General features: G+C 39.6%; 1 protein-coding gene across 18 annotated transcripts in view; it reads left to right on the top strand.

Moving 5' to 3' along the window:
- The window catches only part of KIAA1217 (KIAA1217 ortholog), a 426,467-nt gene that overhangs the window by 140,195 nt on the left and 263,435 nt on the right, over window positions 1-22,837 (top strand). For 17 of the 18 annotated variants that reach the window (XR_008530796.1, XM_054592699.1, XM_054592708.1 and 14 more), the window contains exon 2: window positions 765-1,048. Coding sequence is in view for 16 of the 18 variants with exons in the window: in XM_054592699.1 (XP_054448674.1) it covers window positions 765-1,048 (284 nt within the window). In the remaining 2 variants the exon portion in view is untranslated. Of the gene's footprint in view, window positions 1-764; window positions 1,049-2,369; window positions 3,628-22,837 lie in introns of those variants that run through there. The other variant, XM_054592660.1, reaches the window with a different exon arrangement.

Below are 22,837 nucleotides of genomic sequence, written 5' to 3'. Positions count from 1 at the left end.
CCTACCCGCCAAGCGTTGTCATTGCCTGTCTTCTTCTAAGTAAAAATCAACTTGACCCAGGCCAGGTCAGAGACAGGGTGTCTAGGTTAAGGCCTTCAAAGTGTCCTTTTCATTGTGTGATTTAGAGTCCACTTCAGGTAAAATGTATCTAAGCCTTTATGTCCCTTCAATTATTACCTATAATAATATTCTTATGCTTGCTTGGTTTATGTTAACGGGGGAGGGGGATTGAACTTGCAAGTAGTTCACATGTCAATTATTATTATAGCTATTTTTGGTCTTGGAAATGAGACAAATATTTCAGAAACCACCTTCAAGTATAAAAATATAAAAATGAGCCTTTAAAAAAAAGTCACTCTTTAAAAAAAATCTAAATATAGAAATCCTGTTACCAGTATGATGGAATTAAAAATAAAAAAGAAATGAGAATCACTGAAGTTCTTTTCTCCAATTACAGGTGAAGGAAGGGGGTAACCCAATTGCTTACAAACTCATCTGACCAAGTGTCTCATTTTGAATAACCTCAAAGAAAGAGTCAGAAAAAGCAGGGTTTTTTTGCTGCAACGTCTTTATTTCTAAAGTGCAATTTTTCCTATTTCTTGATTGTTGACTTTTTTCCCTCCTTCACACACACACACAGTCTGCTAAGTTATATTCATATATTAACAGCTGCCACAACCCTCTCAGTATTCTGTAAATGAGATTTCTAGTGTGAAATCATTAATTGTGAACTGGTTTTTTTTTTTTTTTTTTTGGCCTTTCAGAACAAGGAAAAAGCAATCTGCATGTAACATCATTGGAAGATGCAGAATGTCGCAGAACCAAGGAACGCCTTTCTAATGGGAACAGTCGAGTTTCAGTTTCAAAGGCTTCCCGAAATATCCCAAGGAGACACACCCTAGGTGGGCCCCGAAGTTCCAAAGAAATACTGGGAATGCAAACATCCGAGATGGACAGGAAGAGGGAAGCTTTCCTGGAACATCTAAAGCAGAAATACCCTCATCATGCCACAGCCATCATGGGCCACCAGGAGAGGCTGAGGGACCAGGTACGAAGGTGCTACCGTTTCACTCTGAGGAGCTCATTCTTTAATAAACACGGGGGAAAGCCAAGTGATCTTTGGTTTAAAAGGGAAAAAATAGTTGAGTGGACTGTGCCCACCCCTGAGCTGTTCCAAATCTTGAGAAGAGTGACCCAGAGCATGGGCAGTTCCCCCAAAAGAGGGTCCCCATGGTCAGCCACAAATACATCTGAAGTGCTGACAATGAAGGGATATTACTTGACTGAGTAAAGCATAGTGCCAACTACTGCGCACCCTGTTAGCACTGAGTGCTTGGCACAATAAATGAATGAATATATAAATAACGTTTTCAAGATAAAACAGCACAGAGGGATAAACTTGTGATAAACTCCTTTTCCTTAAGAAGCTGGCATTGGGGTTTTGTTTCTGCTCAGTTTTTTTTTTTTTCTTTTTAATCATAGATATTTTCCTTTTGCATGCTTGCTTTCTCCTGTCTTCAGCTACCTGTTTCTCAGAATATCGTGACAGCCAGGGAGTATCACCCGGCTGTGGCCTGGGATGTTTTTGTGTCTTGGCTGTGCTATTACTCCCCTGTCCACCTCACAGGCATGTTATCAGATTGACCTTTCAGGATGCAGAACACAGCAAAGGAGCAGAGCACGTAGTGATTTGGGTGGTCGAGGGAGGGCAGGCTGTTACTGATTTTGACGCTCCAGCAAGTGCAGTGTGTTAAGTCTGCTATCTTGCCAGTTAGTTACAAAAGTGATGTCTCATTAATGCAGCTTTTGAACATTCATGGAAGTGGACATTAACATCAGCCTGAATAATTGAAACCTATGTTTTATCCTCCATACCATTTTTTCCCCTTAATTTAACCTTCTATGAAATCTTCATCAGGGGGCCTACAACTGTGACACACGCTTTATAGAGTGTGTTTGCTGTTCGTTCACATTGCCAAAGGCAGTATAGACCTAGAATGGACTAAAGAAACAGGATTCTGCTTGCTGTAGAGATGTGGTGATTAATTCTGTGGGAATTAAGGACAGGGAAAGCTATCTTTTCATTTCAAGCGTATGGTACACCTTGGAGGTTTTGTGGGTTGGGTTCTAGACCACTGCAATAATTCAAGTCATAATCTTTTTTCTGGTAGAGGGTCTTGTCTTCAATTTGTAAAAAACACATCTGTGAAATACAATAAAGTGAAGCACAACACTGCTGTGAAGTACAATAGTGTGAAGTACAATAAAATGAAGTATGCCTGTATATAGAAAATACACGTTTTCTATTTTAAATTGTATTTATTTATTTTTTATTTTTTCCAGTTTTATTGAGATATATTTGACATATAACAAAAATACCCCTGTTTTCTATTGATAAGAGAGTCATGATCCATTTAAGTAATGGCATCAGTCCCTCTCCCTGTGTCATATTTTGGTGAGATAGCCTGTTTTATACAGAGTGCTTCAGGTTGAGGAGACTCAAACTCAGAGTAGTTACAATTATAGTTTGCTCAGGAAAAGTTGGAATTTGAATTCAGACAAATCTGAGCTCAGAATCTTGTTTATTATTCCAGCATTCTGTAGGTCGAAGTTCATGGATTATAGAGAAGGTAGTATGGTCGGTACCTGGGCTGTCGGGGTCATGGCACATGTGCCTGTGACCTTGGGGACAGGGGTCAGGGTGAAGGAGGCTAGAAAACTGATTATATATTGAATGAGGAGGGAAATATCTCTTTAAAGTTAAAATATATTAATTTGCCTGTGAAATATAGAAATTAGTCTGTCAAAAATGGTTTATTTTCCATGCCAAAAATACTTGTTATTATTGTTAGTTACCATTGTTATTTGTGATGTCATGATTATTGCTACTGCAATTACATGGGGAGCCCTGGCTGGCGTGGCTCAGTGGATTGAGTGTTGACCCGAGAACCCTGGGGTTGCTGGTTCGATTCCTGGACAGGGTACAGGCCTGGGTTTAGGGGCCAGGTCCCCAGCAGGGGGCATGCAAGAGGCAACTTGTAGATGTATCTCTCACACATCAATGTTTTTCTCCCTCTCTTTCCCTTTCCCTTCCCCTCTCTCTAAACCTAAGTAAATAAAATCTTAAAAACAAAACAAAACAATTACACGGGGACCCTAAATATAACTGGAAGGCTATAAAGTAAAGGGTGCTGGTGTCAGATGACAGGGAATAATGAATGTAGGTTAGTGGCCTCGAGCTCTGGTCTCTTGTCACATGCATCTCTGTCCTAGGTGTAGTGCACCCAGGGCTGGTCATCTCTCCCTTTGCTGGTAATTCAGGATGAATTTTTGTGTTTTCCAAGTTGCCCGTCCAAAAGGGGAAAGATTTTCATGTGGGGGTCTATGTGTACATGTGTTATTCCCCTGCTTTGCTGCAAATAACCCTCATCAGCATTGTAAGATAAGCTCGGGCAATGGTATATGATATTCCTATGAACAGCACTTTATCTAATGCCTTTTTCATTCTTTTTCTCCTACCACCCATTTCCTCTTTCCTCTTCCCAATGACACCCTTTGTTTCTCTCTGACCTCCTGACAATGGATTATTCCAGGCTTCCCTGGCAGGAAGATACATGACCGGCCATAGTGAGTAATTCAAATGGTGCAAGTCTAATTCATTTCTCCAGATTCAAAATACCAGGCACCCCACTGGTGGCCATTTTCCTGGCTGCCTCCCAGAGAAGTGGCCTTAGTGAGAAGCGTGCCATCGAGGAAGAGTGAGACTCAAACCTTGAAAATGCTCTGTCTAGCACCTTCCACAAAATATTTTTTTTTAAATTTTATTTAATTTGTCAGGGTGACATTGGTTAATAAAATTAACATAGGTTTTAAGTGTACAATTCCATGATACATCATCTGTATGTTGTATTGTATATTCACCCCTCAAAATCAAGTCTCCTTCCATCACCATTTATCTCCTTCCACCTCTCCCCACCCTTCTTTCCCTCCGCTAATCAGCGTGCTGTTATCTGTGTGCAAGTGAGCTGTTTTGTTTGTTATTTTTTGCTTAGTCCCTTCACCTTTTTCATCCTTTACACAAAATACTTTGATACTAAGGGAACCGAGGTTCTGATTCCTTGGTATTACACATAAGGGAAATTAGAGTACACCTTATGCTTCAAAATTCGAATTTAAACACTGAAAGATTCATGGTTGAAAACTCGTATTTGAATCTTTGAAATTCAGTCAGTCAAGAAGTTTCTAAGGTCTAAATTATTGAAAAGCAAACAGGTTTCCTTAATTCCCTTCCACTCTTTTCAAAAAATGCAGATGACCATGATTGCAGCATAATGCTTATCTGCATAACAGTAGCCGCCGTCAGTCCTGACTCCCCCCACGTTCTGGGGCGGGCCAGTCACGCTGTGAAGCTGTATCCCCTGGCTGCTGTGGCTTTGGCTCTGGAGTCAGGCAGGGCTGAGTTGGAATCCAGCCTCCATTCATGTGCTAATTGTGTGATTTGGAGCTAATGACTTAATCTTCTTTAAGTTCCCTGATTTGTCAAAAGACAGTAATAACTATATCATAGAGTATTGAGGAAAAAAAATGGTGGATCCTCTTACTGTTACAATGGCAGCTCTTAGCATTACAGTATTCTGGTGTATAGTGTCCAAAAGGACAGTCTCAGAGGCTCTAGTCTCCAATTAGCATTTAAAGTCATTTCATTTTTTTATTAACACAAATTTGAGTTACCTAAAGAAGATTATTTTTCTCATTGACAGAACAAAATTTATTATATTTTTGAAACTTATTTGTATTTTTTCTTCATGAAAAGCTAAAAATTTGGGTTTCTTTAACTTATTCATTCTACATGGATTTATTTGGCACCTACAATGATAAAGGCATTGTGAGGGATACAATGAGGCATGACTCCTGCCTTCAAATCAGTAAAAGAAATAAGACATTCACATACCCAGACTAATCTTTCAAGACCCAGCCTAAATGTCACACCTTGTGTGCTGTTTATAACATCTTGCAGTACTGTACTGTTGGATATAGTCGTGCCTTCATTGTACATTTCTTTATGATTTTTCTTCCATGTAGAATGTGCTTTTAGAGGACAAAAACCTTGTCTTAATCACCTTTATAAACTCGGCATTTAAAGGAGCACACAACCTAAACTGGGCATGATAATTTTTGTTGCATGGATGCATGAGCCAGTATTTTTGATACAATTACAATGTGATAGGTGCCATTTGAGTGGTACAGAGCGAGGGGGTGGGGAATTCAAGAACTGCAACTGGTTGCAGTTTGGGCAGTCAGAAGGGATTGAGGCTACGCTGCTAGGAGAGGCTAAGATGCTAGGGAAGGCTACGTAATTTTCCTCAAATCAAGAAGCCAGCATTTGAACCAAGGCCAGAATTTCTAGTCTGTGATCTTTCCATTTGTTATGGACCTTGGTGTTTGCTTCCTCTGGCTTTAATTTTTCTAAAGTTTTGGCCACCGATTACATAGATCACAGTTGGTCAAGAAATAGAGACACTTCGTTGTTATTTCTTTAAAAAGATAAATCTTATTCAATTGCAGAACACTTGAGATAACTGTAGAAAACAGAGTCCTGCGTATATTTTACATTGAAAGTTACTTTTCTGGAATAGCTCTGAGATCAGAAAGCTCTGGTAGTTGAGCAGTCTCTCACACTCATGGTCACTGTGTAACTAAATAGTTGAGAAATACTCTTCCTTCATGTCTTCACTAATAAAGTAATAGGTATCCAGCTGGCCTCTCAGCTACACTAACAAGTTTCTCACTCCTAGACTCAGTAACCCTTCTGAAAATAATTTTTCAGTCTTTGGTACCTGTTACGCACAGGATTTCTGTTGAACTTAACTAGGTATATAGTACCTGCTTTGCAGTTACAATTAGTGTGTGTGTATTCCTACATCTAATGTGGTCAGATCTTAGGAGGAAAGAGTAACACATTTTAACTTAAAAGCCTGATATGTTCTTTTATTTGATACAAACAGTAAGAGAGATATTAAGGAGAATTTTCCTTTCACATGAATATCATGTAGAGCTACAGTAAGGGGATACGACCAGGAAAAATAAGATTCTCTGAAATGCTGCTACTAACTCCAGGAGTCCTCTTGTCTAGCTCCTTTCCTCAGGCCTCTTTAATATCCCCTCATCAGCCAGCACCTCCTTTGTGTTTGTATGGAAATAGCACTGGAGATATTTTCTCTGTGCCTGGTTGATTTGGCACCATTCACCATTGTCTACTGTAGTCCATGGTATCTGGGTGATTATGCTACTGATTGTGAAAATGAAAATAAGGAAAATATCTATTAGTTGGTTTATTCACAAACATTCCAAGTTCTAGTTTATTCTACACTTTTTAAACCACCTCTAAAGAACTTTATTCATTGGTGAAAAGTTGTTCTGTGGAATTTGGAACTGGAGGCTTTGGTAAGACTCAATGTTTTCCATTCCTTTGACTAATATCTTCTTTTCAGGAGGTATATACTTGATTTTGTCAGAATCAGGGAAAATGACACAGTTAAAGAACAGAAAACAAGAGAAGTCTTAACTTCATTTGAATCAGAAGACCAGGTCTTAAGAAGCAAACGCCACTGCAAGGTGGTAGAATACAGGGATTTTTACTACCATTCCATCAAAACTCACTGAAAACAATTAGGGGTATGGGTATTAACAGTAGAAATACAAAGGGGGGAAGAATAAACAAGGAAACGATCAGGATCCATGGAATGGCTTTGGGAGACTAAGGAGTGTCCTGGTAGAGACCCCATGTACACAGAATGTATAAAGAAAAGTAGAGTTAATCCCGGGGCGGAGGTGGGTGGAGGAGAGTATAGGGAGGGTAAATGGTGACGGACGGAGACTTGACTGGGGTTGGTGAGCACGCAATGCAGTGCACAGGTTACGTGTTGTAGAATTGTGCACCTGAACCTGTATAATTTTGTTAAGCAGTGTCACCCCGAAAAATCCATTTAAAAAAAAAAAGAAAAGTAGGGTTAAAGGAGGAAAGTATGCTACCAACAATATTATGATCTTGACCTCATCTTCAATAGACAGAGCTTTATGGATAAAGGGCGAGGTTAATAAAAGAGAGAAGGGAATATTACCAGATTACAACACATCCAACTGCAAAACCCTGTGATTTAAGAGCTTTGCGGTGAGCCTCACAAACACTGAGGACAAAGCAAGTAACATATTTTTGTGGAAGGGGTATTTGACATTAAAAACCAGAAAGGAGGGTACAGGCTGCCTTGGCTGACTCCTCCCTTTTACATGCTAGTTTTCAATAGCTATCCATTCAAACGTGAGTTATAATTAAAAAGGAGCCAATAGGAGACATGCACTTTAAAACTGATATATTAATCAGGATAGTCTTGATTGTGCTCTATAACAAATAAACCCTGTGTGTTCTGATGGTTTCTTATGTGCATGTGCATGTGTGCGTGCATGTGTCTGTTATGATACAAAAACAGTTTTTTAAGAATTTTTTAAATTATATTTTATTGATTATGCTATTACAGTTGTCCGAGTTTTACCCCCTTTGCCACCCTCCACTCAGCACACAGCAATCCCTCAGGCAATCCCTACACCATCGTTCATGTGTGTAAGTTCTTTGGCTACTCCATTTCCTGTGCTTTACCTCCCCATGGCTATTCTGTAGATACAAATTTGTACTGCTTAATCCCCTGAAAGCTTCACGCATTCCCCTACATCCCCCTCCAATCCAGGAACTTTTTTCTTAAATAAGTCCCTTTAACATTTCATATAATAATGGTTTAGCAATGATGAACTTGTTTAGGTTTTTCTTGTTTGGGAAGCTCTTTATCTGCCCTTTGATTCTAAATTATATATTTGCTGGGTAAAGCACTCTTGGCTGTATAGGTCCCTGCTTTTCATGATTTTGAATATTTCTTGCTAAACCCTTTTGGCCTGCAAAGTTTCTTTTGAGAAATGAACTGACAATCTTATGGGAACTCCCCTGTAGGTAACTAACTGCTTTTCTCTTGCTGCTTTTAAGATTCTCTCTTTATCTTTAACCTTTGACATTTAAATGATGATGTGTTTTGGAGTGGGCCTCTTTGCATCCATCTTGTTTGGGGCTCGGTGCTTCCTGGACTTACATGTCTATTTCCTTCACCAAATTAAGGAAGTTTTCTTTCATTATTTTTTCAAGTAGGTTTCCAATTTCTTAATCTTTCTCTTCTCCTTCTGGCACCCCTGTGATGCAAATGTGTGAATGCTTGACGTTGTCCCAAAGGCAACTTACACTATCCTCATTTTGGGGGAGTCTTTTTTCTCCTTGTTCTGATTGGTTGTTTTTTTTATTTGATTCTCGGCTTCATCCATTCTACTGTTGTTTCCCTGTAAATTGTTTTATATTTAAATTAGTGTATCCTTCGTTTCTGACTGGATCTTTTTTATGCTGTTGAGGTCCTTGCTGAGTTCCTTGAGCAGCCTTATAACCAGTGTTTTGAAGTCTGCATCTGATAGATTGCTTATCTCCATTTTCTTTAGCTCTTTTTCTGGAGTTTTCATCTATTCTTCAATTTGGGCCATGTTTCTTTGTCTCATTTTGGCAGCCTCCTTGTGTTGGTTTCTATGTATTAGGTAGAGCTGCTTTGACTCTGTGTTGTGGTAGCATGGCCTAATGTAGTAAGTGTCTTGTAGGGTCCAGTGGCACAGACTCTCCTATCACCCAAGCTGGTACTAAAGGTCCACCCTTCATGTGGGCTGAGTACTACTGTCTCTTGTAGTTGAGACTTGATTGCTGTTGGCAGGTCAACGACAGGGATTTACCCAGGCCAGTCAGCTACAAGGACTGGCTGTGACCACTTACCATCAACCTCCCCCCTCTGAGGAGGATCAGCTGTGTAGAGGCATGGTTGTGGTGCACTGACATGGTCTGTAGCTGTCCACTGGGTGAGCAGGCTCTGGGTTTTCCCTGGTGGTGCAGAGTAAGGTCAGCCTCAGCTTGTGTTCTGCCCAGGTCCACCCTGGATAAGCTATAAAGCAATCTGCAGATGGCTGCTGCTTGTGATAGGCTTGGAGGTTCCCAGGAGAATCCAAGCTGTGAACCTAGGCCGGCTGCAGTTAGTGTCAGGCCTAAGGCCACTTAGCAAGAAGAACAGGGTCTGGGGCTCACTAAGGCAGCTGTTGCTTGTTTGAGAGGATTTAGGAAGTTGTGAAGCAGGAGCCAAGACCAACCCTTCACATGGAAAAGGCACTGTTAACAGCTTGGGTAGGCCCATAAGTTGGGTGGGCTGGAGTGTCAGGGGATCTCCAGGGCAATCTCCAGGGCTGGGCAATCAGTGTGAGCCAGGTTGGTGGAGTCTCAGATATGGCACCAGCCTGCCAGCTGTGTGGCTCTGTGGGGAGGTTTCGGAAGAGAGACTATGGCTTCCGCTTGCCTTTCTGTCTCAGAGAAAGCTGTATAAGGGCAATCATAAAGCCATCAGAAACAATAGGCATCTAAATTTGGGTATGATGAGAAACAATAGTAAAAATATAAGCAGAAGGAGCAGTCTAATGCTTAACAGATGAAGCTACTCAAAGAACCAGATGAAGGAGCTAGCTTGGAATTGTTTCCCAGAGGACCGATATTTTGAAATGCAAGTTAAAAGATGTTAGAAGCACATTTTAGAAGATTTTTGAATATTATATAACAGGACATATTGTGCTAGGGACTCAGCAATCAATAAGACTAAAATTCAAGGGGTTGCAATTTTACTTGCAAAATTGACTTCAAGTTGACATTAATCATACAAGGCAGAGGAAAAAAGAAGAATCCTAAATGGGGATCATTCATAACACATGGCTTTTGAACCATGTTTAATTGGATGCCACCAACCACTGCATCAGCTTTCATTTTAATTAGTGTTGTGGAAGAGCAAGGGAACACATTTTGAGTTGGTGCTATATTAAGAAGAGGTTTGCAAAAAAATAAAAATAAAAATAAAATTCTCCTGGAAAACCTGCTTAGGAATGCCTGAGTGTACGGGGGAAAGTAAAGGGAAGTCAGGAACCAGAAGCTGTGCAGAGGCAGAGACACCTGGGAAGTGGAACTCAACAAAACTTAAAGAAAATTGTCCCAAATGAGATGGAAATTTTGATATTGAGGAATCCCAAGAAGACCAGTGTGATTCAGTCCAGCACATTGATACAGAACTCGCATTGCAAATGCCTAAAGTGTCCTTCCTCTCCTCACTCATCAAGCTTACTTCACTGCTATTATTCATCCTTCCTCCTGCAGGTGTTTTCTTGGACTGATTCAATCAAATGATTATTTATTGGGGATCTACACTATGAGCTTGGCATTGGGCAGAGTACAAAATACCTACCCTGCTAAGGATAGCTGTCTCTGGTGGGAAGAGTAGTAACTTTGGTGTTCGATATAACTAAGTTTATATATGCTAGGACATTCAGCAGTGTGATTATAAGCAAGCCAGTCCATTTCTCTGAGGCTTTTTATTAACCATAGAAATAAGACAAACAATACTGTAGTTTTGAGGATTAGATGCAATATGTCTCCACTGTAATAGGTCTTGAATGCATGCTAAAACTCTTCTCGTTAAGGGGAAGACATTCTAGTTGGGAAGTCAGATTCAGTACCTGTTGGGGCAGCACGACACAGTGTGCATTCTAAATTGCAGTGATCTAGACCAGAATTTTGTAAAAGTATTTCTGCAGATTTCTAAATACCAAGACTGTTAAAATAGACTGTTTGGGGAGTAGGGAGAAGGCTTCTAATTTGGGGACATTCTTGTTAACCCAAGTTAAATGACTTCCTACATTGCAGGACTGCTCAGATCTTTCACTCATATGTGGAATCTAATGAACAAACTGAACTAACAAGCAAAATAGAGACAGGCCTATAGATAGAGAGCAGGCTGATAGCTGGGGGTGGGGCGGTGGCGTTGTGGGGTGGAGGGATTGAGCAAAAAAGAAAAAAAGCAATAACTTACGGATGTGGACCACAGTGTGGTGATGGCTGCGGGGAGGCTGGTGGGTAGAGGTGAAAGATGGGGGTCTGAATGATAATGGAAAAAATACGGTAAAAATGTAAAGTAAATAAATTTAAAGTAATAATTTTATTATTTTAATACATTTAAATTAATAACTAATAATAATTAATTTAAAAGAATAACTAAAAGGTATTGTACATCTTGGGTAGAAATTTGGGAGTAGGTGGGTAAGGAATGAAGCATGCAGTGTTTTCCAAACCTGTTTGAACACAATATTGTTTTGGGGACTCTTGTGTTATGGGACACATCAGGAAATGTTGGAATGGTCCGTATTTTAAAAGCTTGCCGGGGTTCATAGCAGAGGGAGAGCAGGAAGGGAAATTTCACACAGGAGATCAGAATTTGAATGGAGTCTCTTGGAAGGATAGGAGACTTGTCCTAATTACTTGTTTCCTCAGCACCTTGTACTTCGTAGGCATTCAGCAAATATTTATGACAAAGACATGGACAGGTTATGATTTAAATGAGTAGAATGAAGGCCTGGAGGCTTATAGGTGGAGAAGGGTGGACAGTAGAGACAATCACGAGACAAAAATGGAGGTGGCTCCCCTGTGATTGAACAGGTCGGCTGGTCTGGGAGAAGCAGAGTGTCATTTGGAGAAGTGGGAAGTCAGTGGATTCAAGGAGAGGTGTGCTGGATCTTGAAAGCCAAGCAGAAACTTGGAGTGACAAACACAGGGCACCTTTGTAGCCTTGAGTATGAAAGTGGAATAGAGCAAAGTTGAAAGGTTAGCTCTTCAGTGCTAAGTAGGCGGGGCTCTGTGAAAAGCCTGGGTGCCGGCCTGGGAGCAGTTGCAGCGTCCAGGATGCGGGAGTCAGGCCCCGGTGCTGGAGGAATGGAGCTCAACCAGAACTGAAGGAGGACACATCAAATTTTCGGAAGAAAAATGGGAATAACTTGGTGAGTGGGTGCAGAAGGATGAAGGTCTGAAGGGCTGCAGCAGGGGCAGCAGAAAAGGCAAGAACACTCAACCGGGCATCCCAAGATCTTGGTTCTGGTTCTCAGTCTGCCCCTACCTGTGCTAGGACCTTAAGCAAATCACTAAACTCTGTTTCATGTGTCCACTTTGTGTGGAACTACCGAAGAACTGGAGGGCTACCACTGTAATGACATCCGCCAACACTGCGAGAGGAATGGGTGCAAACAGACATTGCAGTGTTAATTGACTTTGTGGGATGTAGTGATGGGGGTGGAATTTGGGGGAAAGGATGTGGTTGGGAGTTCAGTGGATTTTCAGCAAAACTCTATTGCCTTTTGAAATCTCCTCAGATTTTTCCTCTTAGGGCCCCATTTAAGGACCTATCTCATTTTGCATTCCTATCTCAGCATGTTTGTCTCATCAAGCCTGCCCTTTCTTCTTCCTTCTCCTCCCCTAATCCAAGGTTTTCATGGGGTATGCTTCAAACCTGCAAGAGGGGAAGGTGACTTGTAAAGTGTAATGTTGTGGGGCTATCAGATGGAGCTTTGAACTGAAGGGTTGATTTTGACAAAGTGTGGAGTGAGGTGAGGTGCACCACAGTAAGAGGCTTCACGTTGTGTCATGCTCACACCAAGTATTTCCAGATTAATGGAATGTGCAAGGGCTTTGCTTCATGAGTACTTACTGAGTTGGAGCAGTCAACAGTTCTACCCCCCCAGTACCAAGATGCGGAAGGAAGAACAGGTAGGTGGTGTGGTCCTGTAGATAGTGGTTGTCCATGAGAAATAAATGGGTCCTGTGTGCTGTAATTACTGATGACTGTTTTTATCTTTTGGGTTCTTTGTCCTCTCTCTGTCCCTCCTTTCCCCTTTCTTTGTTTCTTCTTTTTTTCCTTTTAGTTTTTAAACATTTCAACTGGACCAGAACATTCTTCGAAAGTGTGAGAACCATTTCCATGATTGTTTTTCTGCGTACTTCATGAAACATCTGTTTTACTTCTAGTTAAGTACCAAGAAGTTTAGTGCCCATATAAGCTTGTAGACAGCAAATGTCTTTTCTGCATTCTCTAGTGTTTATCTGTTTTATTAAGTTTTTCAGAGAATCAGTTTACATTTATCTTTTTCAGATTATTGTTTGCTTTGATAGTAATTAATTCTTTTCCTAGTTTCTAAAGATGTCATTTTTGTCTTTTTTATTTTTTAAATGAGTAATATGTTTATTTATTTTTAGTATTTATTGTTTACTAATAAAAGCTTTTAAGGGCATATAATTCCTGACACCAGCTGTGCCCTGTCCTTCAGTTTTGTATGAACTATTTCCTGTCTCTTGGCTTTAAAGAAAGTTGAAATTTTTCTGTTTGATTTTTTTTTCTTGGATTTTAGGGATGCTTAGGAATATTTCATTTCCAAGTATTTGAGATTATCATTATTTATTTATAATTTTATTGGATGTGATCAGAGAGTGAAGCCTGTATAATTTATACTTTTCAGTTGTTTTATGGATTTGCTTAAAAATTTTTCCTATGGATTGTCAAATATACAATGTTTGTAAGTTTTCCATAAATATTCATAAAAATTATCTAACTTATATTATGCATACCAGATTTGTTGTTTGTATCATTCATTTCTTCTCAGTCCTTATTTTTTTGGTGCTGTTCAGTTCTAAACAAAGTATAATGTCAGTCACTTTAATTGTTTTTTTATCCTTTTCTTGCATTCCTAAGAATTTTTGCTATTATGGATTTTTAGGTGCTTTGTTGTTCATTGCAAACAATTTTATGATGATCATCTCTTCATACATTTTTTTAAATTATAAAATAACCTCTATTTTGTTTAATGTTTGTTAACTTTTTTAATATTAGTATTATTACTCTTGCTTTACTTTTGATTGTATTTGTCTGATACATCTTATCCATCTATTTTCAACTTTATTTATAATGAGTATGTTTATTAGAAACTACATATAATTTGGTTTCAGTTTTTTAGCCCAATCTCTTGTCTTTGTTTTTAATGGGAGAATTCAGTCCTTTGGTGTCGATTATAATAACTGATGAACTTGATTATATTCCTTCATTTTAATTGGGCAGCAAATATATCTATTCTTCCTTATGAAACACAGCCATGCTCAGGAAGTACTAAACAATTACTTGAGTTTCAGTTTTGACAGCCTTTATTTGAAATGGCAGTAGGGGCTTCAAGTGAAAATGACTGCTAGAAAATTGGAAGTAGAAGAGGACTAGAACATAGGCCAGAAAACAAGACTGGACAGTTACGTATTGGCTCTGTCTGCACTGTTAGTTAGGGCTTTCCAAAGAAACAGAACCAATAGGTTAGACAGAGAGTGGGAGTGAGAATGAAAGACAGATTGATTTTGTTTCAGGAATTGGCTCACACAGTTGTAGGGACTGGCAAATCTGAAATCTGCAGAGCAGGCTGGCAAACCAGGAAATTCAGGAAAGAGTTAATGTTGCAGCTTTACATTTAAGATCTGCAGTATTGACGCAGAATTTTTTCATTAGGAACTCTTAAGTTTTTGCTCGAAGACTTACCCACACCGTGGAAGGTAACCTGCTTGATTCAACATCAGCTAGTTTCAGTGTTAATCACAACTAAAAAATACCTTCACAACACTATCCAAACTGGTGTTTGACCAAACACCTGGGCAACATAGCCTAGCCAAGTTGACACAAAAAATTAACCATTACCTCAGCACTGTAGAAAAAGTTGACTAAATGTAAATGGATAATTTCTAAAGGGAACAACAATTACAAACAAAAAGAGAGCCCAAGTTCAAGGACTTAGCATTAGGCAATCAATTACCACAGTTGGTTTCCATTACTTCACTCAGAAATCCAGGTGTCTCTATTCTTTTGGTGATATTTAAAGTATGTTCTTGACATACCTAATGTATACTTGGTTTTTTTTCTTTTTAGTGTTTATCAGTTTTTCTTTAGACCAGAGCTTTAGATTCGCAGATATTTCTTGAGTGTCTGCTATTTCACTAGTCTTCTCTGCTTCCTAGTGGTATGTTTGTCCTGGGGTTATGAGTTGTAATATGTTAATCATACCCTCTGTAGTCCTTACAGGGCTCCCTACAGTTTATTTTTTTATTTTTTATTTTTTCTGGTACCCCTAGTATGCGGATATTATTATGTTTCAGGTTGTCCTGCATTTCCCTAAATGCTTCTTCATTCTTTTTGAGTCTTTTTACATTTTCTTGCTCTTTCTGGGAGCTTTTTTCCTACCTTATCCTCCAGCTCGCTGATTCGATCCTCTGCTTCATCTAGCCTGCTTTGGATTCCTTCTACTGTGTTCTTCAATTCAGAAGTTGTATTTTTAATTTCCTCTTGTCTCTCATTGATAGTTTCTATGTATTTTTCATGCTGATATAGTTTGCCGTAAGTTCCTCATAGTTTCCCTGTAGTTTTTGGTAATTCTCTCTGAGCTCACTGAGCTCATCGAGCTTCCTTAGGGCTGTTGTTTTGAACTCAATATCTGATACTTTACTTGCCTCTATTTCATTTAATTCTCTTTCTGGGGATTCCTCCTTTCCCTTCGACTGGGGGGTGTTTCTTTGTCTTCCCATTATTTGTGAGACTCTTCTTTTTTGCTTCTGCTTCTTAAATTGATCTGTCTTGATTTCCTGACTTTGTGGTGTCGGCCTCCATACAATTTAAAGATAAACAAATACTACTGTTTCACAGTTGCTGCTGTGCTGGTAGACTATCCCAGCCTCGACTATTCCAGACCCTGTCCTGTCTGTTGACTTGATATATCTGGGAGGATCTGCAGGAAGTCTCTGTTTACCCTTTGTGATCTAATATGTCTTTCAGGTTAATTTACTAATTAAATCCTTCCAGCATGGCTTAGTTCAGTTAAGATTTAAGTATATCCAATGACGAGTAATTTTATTAAACTGGGAATCACAGGGCCTAGTGATCAAGCACATGTGTTCTGGGTTCAAATCTTGGGTCTGCCTGGGTTCAGATCCAGACTCCAACACTGAGTAGCCATGTGAATTACTCAAATTACCTAACCTCTCTGAGGCTCACCTTCTCCTTCTATAATGCGGGGGAGAGTAAATGTTCTTGCATCATAGAATTGTTGTGAAGCTTAAATAAAGGTTGGTTATTTTAATTATAAAAGTATTGCCCTGACCAGGGTGGCTCAGTCAGTTGGACATTGTCTTGCAAAGCGAATGGTTGCCGGTTCAGTTCCCAGTTGGGGCACATGCCTGGGTTGGGGGTTCACTTACCAGTCAGGGTGCATGCAACTGATTGATGTTACTCTCCCTCTCTTCCCTTCTCCCTAAAAATAAATAAATAAAATCTTAAAAAATAAAAGTATTTCTTTTTTTCTACTCAAAGAAGTATATCTTTTCTACATACAACTTCTAATTCATGTTTTTTTTTTAAGAAAAATTCAGGCCACAAATGCTTAACTACAACCTCTTTTGCCAATTATTTGTATTCTTATATTTTCATGGGCTTTTTCAGTGAGCAGTTCTCTGTGTCTGTTATAAAACAGGTTTGATGAAGCAAATGCAAGAGAATCTTACTATCCAAGTCAAACACAGGTACCTCTGATACTTCTAATTTAGTAATAAATTACTCCATCTACATGTACCTAGAAATAAAATACTCCATCTACATGTGTTTATTGTGGTTTGACTTGGTTAGTGTGGTGCTTAGTTGCTGTTGGACAAATCACAATGTTATTAAATCTTAGTCCTACTTGATAATTTCCTTTAGAGACTTCAGGAAAAATCATTACTGGACTGGTCCCCTTTAAGCAAGTCTTGGCATTTCTGCCCAGCCCCCATTTGTGTTTTCCTTCATACTGAGATGGTTGTTGTCTGAAACTTTCCCCACTCTAAATATTTCAAGATCGTCATATCACTGTAATGATGTCATCATTAGTTACAAATCTTCTGTAAGTCTTTACCTCTCTCTGCCTGCCTGCCTGACTGCCTGTTGAAGAATGGGTTAATCAGGTTGCTGTCCCCTCTGGGTTCTTTCTGTGACTACTTCCATTTGCCTGACGTTCAGATTCTGACTCTTCTCACTCTTTTTTCCAAGCCTGAATTCAGTAAGTAAAAGCTGAGGTATTATAATTTCCTAAATAACTTCAAGGGAAGATTCCACGTAATTGATAACCAGTCTGACTGCTGAATCAACTTTTGCAGGCTCTTCTGTCTACTGGAACTCTGAGGAATAACTGTAATTGAACCGTGCTCCACTCCATTTTCGGATTTCACCGAATAAAGCCTAGATTTGGTTATATCTTGTTTTTGTTTGTTTCACATTATGTTTGTGCCCCACTAGGTAAAGTACAAGAGTGGGCTTCCTCTGGATGTACTTTCAGTTCACAGAGGTAGTAATTGAATCTTTAACAATAGTTTTTTTCTGAGGAGTGTTTCAACTCGGGCTGCTATGTTAAACCAGGCTAGTTCTTGGTTCTCTTGGAAGGTAATGCCCTGTCTGTTGTCCATTCTGAATTTTTTCTTAGGATCGCTCTCCCTCCACACACCAGGGCAGGCTCAACAAAGAGTGGACGTTTGTCTTTGCTCTCTGACCTTTGCTGCCAAGGCTGTTGGACAGATACTGCCAAGGCTGTTGCAGTTTGCAGCAGATCTGTGGCAAGGTAAAGCAGCTTCCAAACACTTGCGGTGTTGTGACAGATTCTGCTGGAGGCTGCCTAGCTTCCCAGCTCTCTGTTCAGCCCCACTGAAGAACTCCCTGCTAGATACAGCTTTTGACAGCCATTTGATAACATAATTATAAACTCTTATGGGTTTGGAGCAAGTCCCATTCAAACCTTTCTGGTACCTCCAGGTCAACAATCTTGAACTTGGGAGTGTCTGCAGTAAATTTAGAGGTGAGAGGAAGAGGGCTGAGCCCTGTGTCACCAAGATGGGTTGGGCACAAACTTGGCAGAAATTTGTCCAAAGCTTTGTGCAGATCAGGGATTCTATAACACTTGGGATGGTTAAAAGTGGATAAATGACTGAAGGACTGAATATCTTAGAGCCTACTGATCATTCTCAAGAAAAGCTAACACTGATTTTGTTGTTACTCTGGTAGTTTATGCAAGCTAGGACAAACGTACCAAAGATGTATGATAGGAAAGAGTTAAAAAATTCTCAATATCTTCTCCTACTACCTCTTCAAGCCGGAGGCCAAGGGAAAATGCGCCTGTACAAACACACGCACACACGTTTCAGCAAAGAACCTGTTTTGCAAGTTTTGCTGGTAAAAAAAGTAGGAAGGGGTTGCTTGAGAGCAGAGTGGAAAGCCTTAGAAGTATTGATTGAAGGTTTTTCAAAACCTACATTTTCAACGTAACTTTATCCTTCAAAGAGAGGCACATGTGCCACTGTAGGTTTTTCTTCGACTGATTAAGTGCATTGTTAGACAGGGAGGGGCAGATTAACGAATGCCTATAATTTTGATCATTGTTTTCTACAAAACAGCTCAGGCTTTGAAAATGAAGCCATCATTCTCGGCTAAGTTTTTGCCGACAGCACAAATTATACTGTGCAGAGATCCAAAGCCCCTAAAAAGGTTTCATTAATGAACAATTTCAGATGATTGTTTAAGTCTTTGCCTGACAGGTACTGTTGGCACGGAGACAGGTGGGGTTAGGGTTTCCATGGAGATTTATGATGTCATGCTTGAAAGAGCATGTCAAGACAGCCAATTTAGCAAGTAGCTACTCAAAAAGTCCTATAGGCTAGAAGTAGGTTTTATGCAAATGACAGGAGTTTCACTGGGAAAAACAGCAAAAGGAAACAGTAGAGAGACATGGAGGGGGGTTTACCTGACAGCTCCAAAGGATGACCCTGGAATCGAAACTTCCAGAAGAATTAGATTTTCTACTTTAACTGTCGCCTCACCTGTGGAGCTCTGAGTACAGGTAAATATGCACTTTTTCATCTGAGTTATTGCCAAAAATTGTTTGGAACATTGAGGTCTTTTTCTCTGCATTGTTCTCTTGGCAGGAAGAACCGAATCAATAAGCACAGCTTTCCCACACGGAATGTTCGTGCTCTGGGGCTTTTTTTTTTCAGAGCTTTTTTATTGAATGAACTGAGATTTTTGAATAGAACTGAAAAACAAGTGGCACATTATGCATTATGCTGATTATGTCCTGTGAATAATGTTATAAAAATGCCGTAGATAAAGGTTAGAAGGACGATCTGGGACTTGAGATACTATGTGTATTTGTGGATTATTCCGAGATTTTTTCTTTTTTTTTTTTGTAAACTCTTGGAACAGGCCTGAATTGGGAGTACATGTATTTCTTATTTTCAGGTTTTAAAATGCTAAAGATAAAACCCATGGAATATTACAAAAACAGGCAGGTTTACTATTGCTGCACTTTTTTGGTGTGTGTGTGACAAATGCTTTTGTCAGAGAGGCATTTTATGATGCTAGAAAAATATCCTGTTTGAGATATTAGGAGTTTTGGACTTGAAGAAAGCAGTACTTTGTAAATTCTAAGCAGACAGATAAAGGTTTCTAGGCTGAGGACAATGATTGATAAAGGAAGTTTTTAAAGCATTGCTTTAAAAAGGAAACCCCGCTTGGTGGAGGTACGGGCTTTCTGTTTGCATGAGTTACAAGTAAGACTGAGTAAACAGTCTTGCCAGTGCCATGGGTGTGATAAGAATCACTAAAGGTAGCTGTGTACCCGCGAGATGACATAGAGGGGTTAGTTTGGGGACATCAGGCTGCGATGTGAGTAGTTAGGCCTACCAAGCTTACAAAGAAATGAAAAGCATATTTGCTTTTTTCACACCCTTGGTAAGGTTAGAAAGCGCAGAGTTAAGGAGCATTTAAAGATACCTGTGAAATGGGAATTGGGGCTTTTGAAACCAAAACTATTTAAGAGCAGATGGGCAGGCATTAACATATTTTTAAAACCTCCTAATATGTAAAAATTCAAACCTCCTGAAATTTGTGTCAGATAGTTTGGATTAATTTATACTTACACTAGAGTTTGTTGTGTTACCATAGTGATCACAGAGCAACCCAGAGGCGAAAGAACGGCGCCCCCCACAGGGGAGTGCCTGGGTTTTGATTCCGGGCTTCACCACTAACTACTTTATAACTTTGGGAAAGTAAATTCATATCTTTAAGCCTCGGTTTTCTCCTCCATAAAATAGGGGCAATGAAAGGGGTGTTGTGAGGATGAAATGACAAAATCTACATAGCACAGGTCTCAGCATTCATGCTCCACATGTTAGCGACTGTTTTTATGTACTGCTCATGTGGCACTGGGCTGTATAAAGTGTTTTCACATCCTTTATCTTTTCATTGCAACAGCCCAGTAAGATTAGCAGAATCTTTTTTTAAATCCTCACCCGAGGATATGTTTATTGCTTTTAGAGAAAAAGGAAGGGGGATTGCGGGGGAGACCTCCTGTACATGGGCTGACTGGGCTTAGATGGAACCCACAACCTTTTGCAGTACGGGTTGATGCTCCAATCAACTGAGCCACCCGGCCAGGGCTAGCACAACCTTTTTGCTCCCCCTTTATAGGTGAAAAAACTGTGACTCAGAAAGATACTGAAATACACAACAAATACACTGCCATTCTATATTTCCTACTGGGTTGTTTTTTTTCCCTCCATTTTAGGGGTCTAGAATAAAATCAATGTTACTGAAATAACTCCCAACAGCAGTGATTATTTTTATAAATTAATTAAAATACAAAATATTAAGTGTGTCAAAGGAGCTGAGTTATTCATGGTTTTACATTAATTATGTCTGTGACACTTTCTCTAGATAGGCTGTGGAAGTGGGATTAATTTACTTTTTTATGGCACTTATTGATAGGAACTTGAGGTACTTCACAGTCTTACAATTTTAACTCTTACCTGCCTCTGATGCTTCTTGGACCTACAAAAGAGTCAGGTATACCTTTTACAGGGATCCTGACCAGGAAACCGAGTCACCCAAGGGCCGTGGGAATCACCACAGGAAGCAAGAGGTTGGACACACTGTCTTTTTGCCTTTTATATTCTAGACGTTGGCACCTCCTCCCCTGTCTACATCCCAGATCAAAACAGCCCATAATTATGTTCTATATCCATTGTATGTAACGGACAAATACGTTTCTCATTGTGTTATTTTTAGCAGCAATGTTTCTAGCCAAGGAAAAATACTCTATTCATTCCAGAATTTTCCTAATGACTTCTTCAATTTTTCCAAGTTTTCCACCTCAGACTTTTGAGAATTATTCAGATATTATACCCTTGGAAGAAGTACTGGGTAGGCCCATTGTGTGGGATTGTAAAGGTGTTCTGATCTCTGAGCTGCTGAAGCTGAACTCATTCTGTCCGGGATACTGTATCAATTAATTAAATGTGGTGATAAGAATGGCATCAGGCTGCATTGGGGACTGCGGTTCCCAATAGTGGTTTGGGGCTCTGGAAAATGCTCTGGTTATCTTAAGGGCAGAATCTTATGTGTCTAACAGCAAATATTTATGTCATTCAAAGTTTCTATTCCAAATATGAACTACAAAGCAGCAAGTTTATAGTAGAAAACAGTTACAGAATCAAAGAATCACAGGGTGTCAAAATTCCAAATAGGTTCAGAATCACTAATGAATACTCTTACAAATTTTTTTTTTTTTTTTTTTTTACCCACAGACCCTGTTTTAGCAGTCCATTAAAGCTTTTTATTACACTTAATTGTTGTATTGTTAAGAGATTATCTGTTGATTAATAAGCGGTGATTGCATCTAGAAGTCTGTTTTGTGCCTTGCGGGGTTTAGTGAAGGTCTGTTGAGTCAAAAGGACTGGGCGCACAGTGATTCAAGGGCCTGGTTGTCTGGATTCAAGGCCTGCCTCACTTACTTACTAGTAGCACAGCTTTTTCCATTGAAGAATATATGTAGGTGTAGTTATATTCCGAATGTAACATAGCATCAAAATTTAAAAAACTTCTGTTTAACTGAATTAGTGATCTCTAAATATTACATGTTTCTCTTTTATAAACTTTGGAACTTCCATGGAAATTATTTCTTCATAAAGAAAGGCACTTACACCTCCCAGCTCAAGAACTGGAATTAGCTCTTCTCCTGGGCAGTCAGTGCAGGGTTCCTCTGAGTGGGAGGGAAGCTCTTTCAAAAACTTGTTCACAACTCAGGGCCCTATCATTGCCATTCATCAATTTCACGTGATCGGACATACTCCTGTTTTGAAACTGGTGGGGAATAGTTTGAAAAAAATTTATTTTTAACACAAAAGTCATCGTGGAAAATGGCGTCATCCCAGACCATGTTGCTCTTCAGTGCAGCCTCTGAAGGAGTGAGCGGCCATAGTTGGAATGTGCTTCCTTCCTCCAGCAATCAAGTTTGACATCACCTTTTATTCCCCCAACCTTTTTGTAAGCAGGTAAAACCATCATTTAGTAGCAGCTAAAATTCCTCAGGCCATCTGAGTTGGGGACTTTTCATTCTGAACGGTGACGTGCAATGACTGGATTGCTTATGAATTTGGCCATTTTGTATTTTAGGGTAGAACTGCTCAGATGTCATTCTAGTATTGATTACTTTTTTGTGTGAACTTCCCAGCTTTTGCTTTTAACTTGTAACCATTGATGAGAGAAAATGTGGGGAGAAGGATTTTTTTTTTCTTCCCCATGACACTTAATATCAAGGTAGGCTGGATTCTGAGGTTACTAAATCTATTTCTTATAAAATCAAAACAACAAATTCTCCTTGATCCACAGTGACAACTGTGACATCTGGGCAACTGGAGGCCTTAGGACCACTGGGCTGTGGTGGAAAGAGTGGAATTCAGGACAACCTTGGTTAGAAAGGGACCCAGAAGGGACACAGGATGGAAGCAGGGATAAGCTTTATCCTAATG

This window comes from Pteronotus mesoamericanus, unplaced genomic scaffold, assembly GCF_021234165.1.
Source record: "Pteronotus mesoamericanus isolate MK-2021 breed Mesoamerican mustached bat unplaced genomic scaffold, CSHL_Meso_final contig_130, whole genome shotgun sequence".
In the NCBI taxonomy this organism is placed as follows: Eukaryota; Metazoa; Chordata; class Mammalia; order Chiroptera; family Mormoopidae; genus Pteronotus; species Pteronotus mesoamericanus.
The sequence above is the reverse complement of the archived record's forward strand: the minus strand, read 5'-3'. Positions and strand labels throughout refer to the sequence as shown.